This window comes from Carassius gibelio, chromosome A5 (assembly GCF_023724105.1).
Source record: "Carassius gibelio isolate Cgi1373 ecotype wild population from Czech Republic chromosome A5, carGib1.2-hapl.c, whole genome shotgun sequence".
Taxonomy (NCBI): Eukaryota; Metazoa; Chordata; class Actinopteri; order Cypriniformes; family Cyprinidae; genus Carassius; species Carassius gibelio.
Genome location: NC_068375.1, coordinates 35,022,773 through 35,035,005, shown reverse-complemented (window position 1 = coordinate 35,035,005; position 12,233 = coordinate 35,022,773). Strand labels below are relative to the sequence as shown.

Sequence of the window (12,233 nt, the reverse complement as noted above, 5' to 3'; positions counted from 1 at the left end):
CACTTGTTGCAATGCTGTTATTTACTTATTTTATATTTTAATTAACTATTATCAAGAAACTAATGAAAGCCACTATTGAAAAAGTAAAATATCTGAACTCTAAACTCTAACTCTTGTAATTTAGAGGGAAAATTTTCATAATTGTCATAAAAAAGACACACGCACAAAAAGGTAACCCTAAAATGTATTAATTTTCTTTATGAAGTATCTCATTTCCTTTTCTTTTTTTTTGTGAATTTCTTTCATTATGTGGGACACAATAACTATATGTCTAATTAAACACCAATGTTGGCCATTGACAGATTTGATGTGCACTACCAAATAAAGGTATTTGTCAGAAATATATGCACATTAAAACGAATGTAAATGTGAGTCTAACCTTTTGCAGTTTTACCATTTTTACAATATCCAGCATGTTTCTCCTACACAATTAGGCCAATCAAATCTAGGGGAACGTGAAGCAGCAAACAAGACCCAATCTGACTGAGGTGGGGTGTGAGGCAGGATTATACGGGCTGGGATGAGGTGCTGGATGACAAGGGAAGGAAATGGCGTGGAAGCAAAAATGAAAAAGTTCATAAGGGATGGGATGGGACGTGAAAGGGGAGGAGAAACTATATATCAGAGCTCATCTCAGTGCACTGTTTGTCTGATATGTGGGATGCCAGCGAGTCAATGATGTCCAACAGCAGCGGTTGGCTGAGCGATCGCAGGTTGGGGAGCTTGGACACCTTCAGGGAAGGAAGGAGAACCAAAGAAATAAATGGTAAACAACACAGGCCATGCAAGAGACCGCAAATAAACAGCCAAAAAGAAACTGATAAGGTCCAAACAGGGCCAAATAGACCAGAATGTAAAATATTTTTAGGGAACTCTGTTAACAAAGGCACTCACTGGCATTTAAAATATTCTATAATTCTTTGATGTAGCCAAAAGTGGGACAATTTATGACTTCTGGTGTGAGTTTAATTGATTGTTAACACTGGTCATGATTAAATAGGCCTAAATGCAGTTACAGATCTCTCTGTATTAATAAAATGACACATTTAACAGTTTATAGAGGCAGTCCACGTGGCAGTGAATATCTTGGTGATGTGTTTTTAGCCGTGGCGAGGCAGCCAGCACACGCTCAGAGCTGTGGTCAATAGCACACCCACCTTGGTGAACTGATGGACTATTATATGCAGGCAGTGTTTCTTCATGTCCAGGGCTTGAGTCTTATCAGCTGCTTCCAAGATCTGAAGATACAAAAGGTGATAGCATGCGTATGCAGTTCTTGATCATCAAATGGTTTGAATGTTGAATGTTTTTTCAGGATTCTTTGATGAACAGAAAGTGCAAAACACCAGCATTTAATATTTGATGGACAGAATCAAAAATAACGCTGCCATGTTAACTTGTGTGGATTATTGTGATGTTTTTATCAGCTGTTTTGGACTCTCATTCTGACGGCACCCATTCACTGCAGAGGATCCATTTTTGAGCAAGTGATGTAATGCTACATTTTTCTAAATCTGTTTCGATGAAGACACAAACTCATCTACGTCTTGGATGGCCTGAGGATGTGTACATTTTCAGCAAATTTGCATTTTTATGTGAACTATTCCTTTAATTTCTGACTGGCCCCAATCTTTTGACTGGTAGTGTATGATATTTGATATATACCTGTAAGACATTCTCTACAGTAACATTCATCTCCAGATTTTGCTTGCAGTAGGCCTGCAGTCTGTTGTTGGAGAAACCGTAGTAATAAGGTGCTGCAAACAGGTATCTGTGCGCTAGTTAAGGGCAAACAAATCTTTTAAAATTTCACTCCAATTTAATCTATGGATTTCTTCCACCTGTTTTATCATCCACCTAGAAAATTGCAAGTAAGCGCACACATCTCCTTAACAATAACACTATTTGAGGCATCATTCATATCTCTTGCAAAGGGGGATGAGTTTTGTCCGAATTTTTGTTAATATGACACTTACATTTTCAAATGTATAACAACAATAATAATAGAAAAGGGGGTCAAAATCATTACCAAAAATAAAGATTGCATACAGTGCTATAAAATGAAGAGCATGAGGCAGTAATAAGGATACAGCGAGTCCTCTGGAGGCATGTTGACGTCCCCATAATAAATATAACGCAGCATGGACTCAAAGGCCTGTGTACTTGGAACCATCTCACCTATCGAAATGTTCACCTGCCCGTCCTCTGGCATGAAGGAGCGGAACATGGCCTCAAAATAACTGTCAAAGAATCGAGAAGGCAATCAATTGGTAAATTATTAAAAGACACAGTCAAAAAGATCAAGACAGGTTTAGAATGGCTGACCAGCTTTTATTTATGTAGAAAAATAAAATAAGTAATATGCACTACACTGCACATATTGTTCATGGAATACCCAGATCACTTGCTGCATAACCAAAGCATTGCTATTCTTCTTAACCTAATCTATTAAAACACATTTGTTAAAAAGGTAAAAAAAAAAAAAATGATATATATATATTTAAATAAAATTAAATTAAATGTATGCATTTAGCAGACGCTTTCAACTTACAGTGCATTCAGGCTATCTATTTTTACATATCATGTGTTCCCAGGGAATCGAACCCCCAACCTTGCGCTTGCTTGCTAACACAATGCTCTACCAGTTGAGCTACAGGAACACTTTTATATATATATATATATATATATAATATATATATATATAAAAACAACTTTCAGTTACAATTTCAGTAAATATTTCAGTTGGCTGCAAAGGCAAACTTTCTTATTTTAATTTAGTTTGAGCTGAAGTACTTGAATTACTCAAATTAAAACAGAAAATATCCTAAAACTGACATATAAGTTATTCAATTAATTAAAAAATAAAATAATATGTATAAAAATTTGAAAAAAATCTAAATAAAAAATAATTCACTTCAACAAACATTGGGCATCGTTCATGAGACACGAGCAGAATAATTTTTGTTTAAATATAGCCATTCTGACTTTCGAATTCTATATACTTTCGAATTTATGAAAATTTTTATATTTAAAAATGTCAGTTGGTATGGAAGGTCCACCTGCTCCCTACCATGAGTAAATGGTGCATAAAATGTGTTCTTTCTGGCAAATGGATGACAGTTTATTTTGACTACTATAATAATATTTTAGTTAATTTAGTTAATTTACGTTGTCACTTTTTTTTCAGCCGAGATTTGAAAACTATGGGTAAAACACAGCGCTCGTTTTCAGGAAGGTCTGTTTAATGGACACATTAACTCTGAATTTACTCATTTATTATTAATCAACTTTAATGAATGAGGCCCATTGTTTATATGTAAATGTGGTCTATTTAGAACACAGTCATACACTCATCTTTTTAAAGGGACAGAACACAAAAGAAGATATTTTAAACAATGTTGGTAACCAAACAGTTGACGGTAGCCACTGACAACCATAATATGAAAAAAATACATATCCTATGTTCAGTGCCTACTGTCAACTGTTTATTTGAACCTCATTTTTGGGTGAATTGCCCCTTTAATATTTTACATGCAAAGTGAGTTTTTGTTGAGGTCCTGTTATAGGCCCTGGAGACTATCGTGTTCATTACCTGGAGCGAGCAGCAAGTATGGCCTTATGTGCAGGGCGCGGATGACCATCTAGCAAAAGGATGATGTCACAGAACTCATGGCCCGCCCCCTCTAGACAAGCCTTCATGTCCTGCACCAGAGATGTGCCTGAAACAAAATATTTTTTGAGCCATATGCCCTATTTTGCATCTGTCCTGAAAGCTTGTGTGTACAAAAATATGTGAGAAGATGTTTTTCTTTTTACCAATGTCCACCGGCAGATCTGAATAGACTCGGGGAGGAGGCTGTTGTTTGCGTCTCACTATCTCCACGATCAGCGGAGTGGACAGGTGCTCAAACTCTTTGGTCATGATCACCTGGTTAAAGTGACTTTCCTTCACCACAAAGTTCAGGCAATGTTCCTGGGGGCAGAAATATGGAGATACAAAAGAGTATTTGACTCTCTGGCAAGGTCATTTTGTGATCAGGAGTGTGTTACTTCAAATTTACCTTGAGCTGGTCCAGCTGTAGCTTGTTTGCATTTTCACACACACTCAAAACGTTCTGCAGATCGACAGATGCCTCAATGTACTGAACACAGAGCTGCTCCAGTCTGGACAGTTTGAAACTCAGAGCAAGTTTATACACATCCATGATCAACAGCACATCCTGGACATGACCTGAGGAGAAACGTGAAGAAAATGACACTCACCTCTTATTAAACAGACCTTCACAAGGCATATCAGGTAAACAGGTGTTTAGTGTAACTTACCTCTACGTGGGTACTGTATCTTGTCTGTGTACAGGAACTGCATCAAAACCTCAAATGGTTGTGCGTCTGCTTCTCTGATTGACACTTCCAATAAAGGAGGACCCCTTGACCTTCCAGAGCTGTCCTTCTGACTGCCTGAGCTAGAATCCTCACTCTCCTCATTGCATTCCAGTTTACTCTTCTACAAAAAAAAAAGAGAGTCAGAGAGAGAGAGAGAGAGAGAGAGAGAGGCTAAATATTATTTTACATTCTGACTGGCCAAAAGTAAACAGATTTGGACATGAATTTTCATTCCTCCTTAAAAGAATGTAGATAAAATTAGTGGTCGACCGATATGTCACCAAGGCCGATATATCGGCTGATACTATTTTTCTGCTTGGCTGATGTGTTCGATGCAGGACTTTTATTTTGACGCTGCTGAGAGCGGCAGCGCCTGAGTGCATACAGTGCTCACACTCTCTCTTGGTCGTCATCGTCATTAACAGTTCTGTCTAACATAGATGGAAGTCTGTCAAACAATCAGAACGGTTCAACAAAGAAATGAATGTATACAGAAGGTATTATGATGACTGCTTTTATATTAGGCCTATAAGTAATAGAAAGGCAAAGATTATAATACTTTCTCATTTGCCATCAGCATTAAGCAAATATGCATTCATATAATTTAAACAAATCTTTGAATGACTAATGAACATTTAATTTCACAAACCTTGCAAATTTAGTCGAATCCAGCTGTGAGATCTTGTTTTGATTGAATGCTTTAAACTATCTTTTGATTTCAAATTATATTGCGCTTTATGCATTTGCCCACTGTCATATTCATGTCATTTTCACTGTGTGCTGTGCTGTATGTAAAATGAGGGTTACCCTTGCTTTATTTGAAAAATATGATTAATGGTTCCCTGTTGGTTACAGTGTTTTTTTAATAAAGTCTTTTAAATAATATTTTTATTAAATATTTATTTATTTGTGAAAAATACTGTCATCTAAAGTATAAGCATGTTTCTTTTAATCCACTGTCAAATTATTTCACATTTTTAAAATATTAATAATCATAATTTAAAAAAATCCTATCGGCTTTATATTGGCTATTGGCCCCCCTAATTTCCAAGATATCGGCATCAGCATCGGCTGTCAAAAAACACATTTCGGTCGACCACAATACCGGGACAATGGAACAATACCAAGGATAAAAAAATTTATGCAAATAACCCAAATAAAAATAGTGCAAGTTAAACAGCTATAAAAAAAAAATCTAATATTTAACAATAAATTGTTAACATTATTTTAATTTCTCCTTAAAGATGCGTACAGAATTGACTCATAATCATATTTAATAAGGATGTACACATTTAAAAGAATGTATATCTACATTCAAACGATGAAAATGAAACAGACCTGTTTCTGTCGATCTCTCGCCTGTAGAATCTTCTTGCGGAGCCACTTACAGCGAGCTGTTACAATGGCAATATGACCCAGGACCTTCTCCTCCCTCTGTAAACACAAACAGTTGAGTAGAGGCGATTTATTACTAAAACAATGCCAATTATTCAGATTGACAGTGTGTATCAGACTTTCTTTTTTCTAGGACAAACTGACCTCCCCCAAGATAAACTCTACATCACAGAACTGACGGTTCTCCCACAGTTTGCCATAGTCCTCATGAAGTGTGCACTTTGGATAACAAGAAAACTAGTACACAAGGTAATAAAGAACAGTTAGAATAATATAGTATGTTCAACTGAATTAAACTAAACAGATGTATTTCTAGAGGTCAGACCCTCACCTGAAACCTGTACATTTCTCCACTGCGCACATTATTGTCCACAGTCCCCCCGAAGATGTACATGGCATCATGGATAACAGCCGCTGCATGGAACAGCCTCCCACTTGGCATCTGTAAGAAATCCACATCACAGTTCTGAATTATAGATTACACACCACAGACCAATAGGTAAACCCTTTTCCACTAACAACTGAGAAACTCAATTAACTCATCAAAAAGAATGGTGAAAACATCCAGAATTGAGTCTTTGGTGCTTATAATGTTGTTATGAATTTATAGGTACTATGATCTGTTCAGATTTACTTCATATAAATCGATGCAAATAAATTAATTATCATGCGTTTTTATGTTTACTACACTACAGTTCAAAAGTTTGGGGTAGGTAAGACATAGGTCCCTTATGCTCACCAAGGCTGCATTTTTCACACCAAAAATAAAGTAAAAAAAAAAAAAAAAAGTTCGCAATTTAAAATACCCATTTTCTATTTCAAAATATTTTACAATTTAATTTATTTGTATGATGCAAAGCTGAATTTTCAGCATCATTACTCCAGTCACATGACCCTTCAACTCATTCTAATGTGATGATTTGATGCTCAAGTAATATTTCAATATCAATGTTCAAAACAGCTGTGATGCTTAACATTTTGATGAAACCACAATCCATCTTTATTTAGGATTCTTTAATGAATAGAAAATGTAAAATAACATCACGAAAAGCTAATTTGCAATGCCTGTTTATAAATTTGTTTTTATTGTGGTAATTCAAAGTCACATTCCTTTGTATTCTCTAATACCTCGCTGTCCGTGCTGGCCTGAATGACCTCCCATGTCTGGGAGTCCACATCATAGCAGTGCAGTTCATTGGGAAGAGTGTTGTCTGCCGCCCCTCCAAACACATACAGGTGACGGTCAAACGCCACCATGGTGTGTCCGTAGCGTCTCTGAGGGGGCGGAGGGGAGCCACGCAGCAAGTGCTCAGTTGGGATACGGGTCCATCTGAAGAGAAAATACACTGCTTATTGAGTACAAATAAATTATAGTTCCTCTTTATGTAATGTTGAGCTGAAAATGACACCACTGTATTATAGAGTTGCTTTATAGCTGAAACTGATAAACTCTCATTGTTTATCTTGTTTATTACCGTGAAGCTGCTTTGAAACAATCTGTATTGTATAAAGCTTTATATAAATAAATGTGACTTGACATGATAAAAGCTTGTGTGCATATTACACATGAAATGACATTAATCATGTTCCTCTTTGTCGTGCTCACATGTGGCCTTTGAATTCAAACTGAAAGAGGTTGTTGGTGATCTTGGCTCCACTTTGGCCGGAGAAAACAAACATCTTATCCTGACATACAGCTACTGGGAAGTTACAACAGGAAGGTGGGATTTCACCACTTTGTTCAATCTAAAGGAAACAAAGAAAGCAGTAAATCATGGTGCATGTTTACTGGCAGGTAATTGTGTATTTTATAAGCTTTAATGTGAACACAAAACCCTTAAGTAAAAGTTTAAAATCACATAACACAGTCCTGCATCTTGGAAAATAAAATAATTGTGATTTGAAAAATAGGCAAAATATTATCTAATTTGATGATACAGAGTTCAAAAATATCAATAAAAACTTTCTATCATGGATAGCTTTTAAGAATGTTTTCCCCCAAATATATACATGTTCAAATACTGCAGTTAATGACAAAGTTTTTGTCATTTTATGTTGCAATTTGGATGTTGACATCTACAGATTTAGCAGAAAACAAAGAGTAATGTTTGCATTTTCTGTCACTGGCACTAATTCAGGATTAGCCATAAAATAATGTCTTCAGAATCATTAAATCGAGTTAAAATTGGTTTAATAACGGCGCTGTCATAATTAAACAATCCTGTTTTTGAATTAAAGTTATGCAAATATAGTCACCTCTTCCCAGTATGCCTGCTCACGGTCCTGAAGACTGATGGTCCACATGTCATTTAGCCTGTTGGAAACAAAAAAAAAGGGTTCATACATATATTGAGCAACATAAAAAAAAGTGTTATGTTGGAATAGATTTGTTAAGGTTACAACATATTTATATTTGATATTCAAAGCTGTGTAAAGATACACTAATACACTTGCCTGGCATTTCCATCATATCCAGCAAAAATCCAAAGCTTGTCGTTATAGACCGTGGCTCCATGAGCCGATCTGGCAACCAGACTGGAACATAAAATACAAAGAAAAAGGCATTAAAAATACAATTGTGTGTCAGACAGACTATAACACAATTAAGAGTATTACAGATAATATGAGTAATGATCAATATGATTTACCGTCCCTCCACCTTCCATTCTGTCCACTGCCCAGTGGCAAACTTGTACTCAAATAGATCATTTTTGTTTTTCAAGTTAGAGTTTGAATAGATGTCTCCAGTGTAGCCGCCTAAAAAACAAGTAACGAAAACATTGAACACGCGGGAAAGAAAACACAACATTAAATGTTACACTGAAAACCTACCAAACACAAACATGCTGCTTCCGTACACAACAGCAGAGTGGTGGTATCTTGGTGCTGGTGGGGTCCCAGTAGTAAACGCCCTGTTTAAGAACATAAATATATAGATATAAGAGGCGATATAAAATCATATTTAAAGGGTAAGTTTACCCAAAAAATGACTCCAAACCCATAAGACCTCAATTTCATCTTCGGAGCACAGTTTAAGATATTTTAGATTTAGTCTGAGAGCTTTCTGACCCTCCATTGAAAATGTATGTATGGTATACTGTCCATGTCCAGAAAAATAATAAAAACATCATCAAAGTAGTCCATGTGACATCAGAGGGTCAGTTAGAATTGGACATGGACAGTATACAGTACATACATTTTCAATGGAGGGACAGAAAGCTCTCGGACTAAATCTAAAATATCTTAAACTGTGGTTAAACAGAGGTCTTACGGGTTTGGAACGACATGAAGAGGAGTCATTAATGACATAATTTTCATTTTTGGATGAACTAACCCTTTAAGCACATCCACCTTGCGATTGTCATGCAACACTCACCGACACCATGAGCAGTCCTTCACATCAAACCGCAACAGGTCATTAAGCATGTTCTTGCTGAAAGAAATATTAATCCAAATGAGATCCTTCTGCAAATTTTGGAGTTTAAGGAAGTAAGTAAAGAAAAACAAATAGTCACCCATTGTCTCCTCCAAAGACGTAGATGGCATCTCTGTATGCCACAACAGTGTGTTTGCTACGCCTGCAAGAAACCCAATATAGACAGTTTTTAAAGCTGAAAACAAAATATCTAATTAAACATTAATAATAAAAAGTGTACCTTGCACCCACAAACTCATCACATGGTGGTAGTCTCCTCCAGCGGTGGACGGTCTCAAAAGGCCCAAAGTTGAGTGTCAAATACTCAACACTGTCAGAGCAGCTGTGGTCAAAATCAACACTAGGAGCCACTTTGGATTTACAAGACATGGCTCCAGGAAACCATGACATTCAGTTCACATCTAACAAGGTTTATTCCAGCCGAAGATCACGTTTAGAACGAAAAAAAAAATCTAACGTTAATGTGTTTGCAAGTGCTCATCTAAATCATGTTGCCTGAAAGATTATGATTGTTTACAATCTTACCTTCAGTCTGACTAACGTTAACCTCGCTAACGTGATAACTGTATCTGATCATCTGCCACGGTCTAATAATCTAAAAGCATAATAGAAACCGTAATATGAAAAGAACATTAAATATTACACTGCAACGAGTCGATAGAAAGAAATGATATTCTGAAATATATATAAATAAAAAGTGCACGTCTTCTAGCTTTTGGGATCCTAACGTCAAGGGAGGAGACGAGACTAACTGACATGCGCGGATTCGCGGCTTTGATTGGAGGAGAGCACACTAGACGTCATCAACAACATAAAAACACACCGAATTAATTACACATATTTTAATTTATTACAATTTTTATTACAATTAATTTAATTTTATTACCGAACTTAGTTTTTTTATTCTTAGATGGACTCAAACACATGATGTCATACGCGTGACGTTGCATTTTCATTGGTTGAAAATAGTAGGGACGGGAGCAAAGCAGGAAGGTGACTGGAGCTGGCCAAGAGGGTCTGGCTGCAGACCATAGACAGTAAAAGAAATGGACACAGCGACCCCATTGGAACTCAATTGAGCTAAATGAAGCCCAGTTTTAGCGTTTTTTAGCACTTCCGTTTCTTACGCGCAGACTCAAACGAAGCTTGACGACGTCAGCAACCTGTCTGCCAGATGTAAATCTTCTAAGTGGCTGTGCGTGAAAACTGCCATCGTTAATCTTGCAGAGACGTCGAGCTTAAGCGGGGAGTTCTTTGTCGTGAGTGAGCAGGAGTAAGTATTCTGATTAATTATTTTGTATAGTATTTTAAAATGTAACGCCAGTACGCCATATTAAGTTAATTGCCTGCGAGCTTCTCCACCTGTCTGTACGGTAATGCGACAGAGAGCCGAGTGGTTATGACGCAATCGTTAGCCTATTTTTTACAAAAACTGTTTATACGGGGCCATAATGTAACATAGAAGGTAATGGAGCACTTTATACATTGTCGTGTATCTTTAGAAATAAATAATGGACAAACAGAGTCTTTAAACGCCTCAGATGTAAAGTTATTCGCTGTCAAAGTGACGCCAAAATGAATGGGAGTCAATGGGAATGCTAACGCAAGTGAAGTTCTGCTAAAAGATGGCAGCCCCCACCCGACTTCAACTTCCGGTCGAGTTCCTTGCCCCTTGCTGCAGACATATGGGCGAGTGGAGCTCCACTCAAGAGCGGAAATACGTCACCTCCACTAGGGACGTCGCCGCCATGTTGGACCGGGCCACACTTTTTTTTACGTTGAGACTGATGATTCCCCAATCTTCCACAATGGACTTCACATAGGATGAACTGTTTCCAGTTTCAGCAAAAAAGCAAGAATTTATGAATGGATGACTGCACCTTAGCACTCTTCATTGCCACTGCATGCCTCACCTGGGCCACAGAGAAAACAATGTTGCTGCCTGTACATGGCACAATTAACCTCTAACCTTACAGCTGAATCAATGCAGTAACACTGTTAACTACCAATGATTTTACCAAATGACTGAATATACAGAGGAGAACTGGTCCCCAGTGTTTTTTTACTCCAGTATCGACATCTTACAGATTTTTCTTTATTAACCACCGTTGCCTTTGGCTTGCTTGCTGTATGTATGACGACTAATGCATTTAGCACCAACTATTAAAACAGTGAGGGTGTTTTTGACCATATAGACACAACAGTATGTCTTTCTGTAAAGATTCTTTGAAAATTTTATGCATTTTGAAAAATGTATAAATGACTTACATTGATAGTGTGCATATTGCTTGAACATTTATATGTAAAAAAAAAAAAAACAACAACAGTAGAATCATTATATTATAATTGCAAGTTATAATTATATAGCAATTATTGCTATCTATATAAACTATCTAGCTGTATGTTTAGTTACTTTCAGTGCACAAACAACCATTATTCACTTACTATACTAAATGGTATATTATTATTATTATTACTCTTTATTTCAGACTCATGGTCCATATGAAAAGAAGAAAGAATGAAGAGGAAAATACACACAGAGAACTTAAAAGACATACAAGCTTGCATTCCAATGCTTCCGCAAACTGGAAAAATACCTTGTATCACTATATAAATATAATAGGCATACTGACATATTTCATGTAAAATTAATATGACATTCGTTTACATAAAATAATATATCTGTATATAATACAACAATAGCACGGTTCTGCACAAGCAATTGCGATATTATATCATTTAGATTAACAATATAAATTCACACACACATCGAGTAAGCTGTATGCTATACTGATACGCGAGTAAAAAAAAAAAAAAAAAAAAACGAGAAATGTTTGATTTCACAACATATAGCTCGTCGGCTATATACTAGCCTATGAAATATGTAATTTAAAGTACATAAATGGTCATTATAGCAAAGTTCAAACGACAAAAATAAAAACGCGATTTAGCAGGAATTGTAATCAGGCGCTAAAAAATAATACCCATTAAATGTTCGTTGAGCCAATGGGATCACTCG

General features: G+C 36.4%; 1 protein-coding gene across 1 annotated transcript; it reads right to left on the bottom strand.

Moving 5' to 3' along the window:
• Positions 1–217: 217 nt before the first annotated feature.
• Positions 218–9,962, bottom strand: LOC128013976 (leucine-zipper-like transcriptional regulator 1). The gene is made up of 21 exons (XM_052597189.1): positions 9,740–9,962; positions 9,435–9,615; positions 9,294–9,356; positions 9,155–9,211; positions 8,611–8,690; positions 8,427–8,535; positions 8,233–8,313; positions 8,035–8,092; positions 7,385–7,524; positions 6,907–7,108; positions 6,110–6,220; positions 5,923–6,015; positions 5,722–5,817; positions 4,324–4,504; positions 4,062–4,231; positions 3,817–3,973; positions 3,593–3,719; positions 2,091–2,240; positions 1,666–1,771; positions 1,158–1,238; positions 218–731 (listed from the first exon to the last, which is right to left on the bottom strand). The coding sequence occupies exons 2-21, from the start codon at positions 9,602–9,604 to the stop codon at positions 615–617; spliced, it is 2,349 nt and encodes a 782-aa protein (XP_052453149.1). The 5' UTR covers positions 9,605–9,615; positions 9,740–9,962; the 3' UTR covers positions 218–614.
• Between the last annotated feature and the right edge of the window lie 2,271 nt (positions 9,963–12,233).

What these genes read in the sequence shown, in the direction of transcription:
- LOC128013976 (XM_052597189.1), bottom strand. Translation starts at nt 9,604, where the DNA reads ATGTCATGGTTTCCTGGAGCCATGTCTTGTAAATCCAAAGTGGCTCCT. An exon ending in GAATGGAAGGTGGAGGGACG is followed by an intron (nt 8,314 to 8,426) that starts GTAAATCATATT and finishes TTTATGTTCCAG; the next exon opens with TCTGGTTGCCAGATCGGCTC. An exon ending in TTTGAATTCAAAGGCCACAT is followed by an intron (nt 7,109 to 7,384) that starts GTGAGCACGACA and finishes TTTTCTCTTCAG; the next exon opens with ATGGACCCGTATCCCAACTG.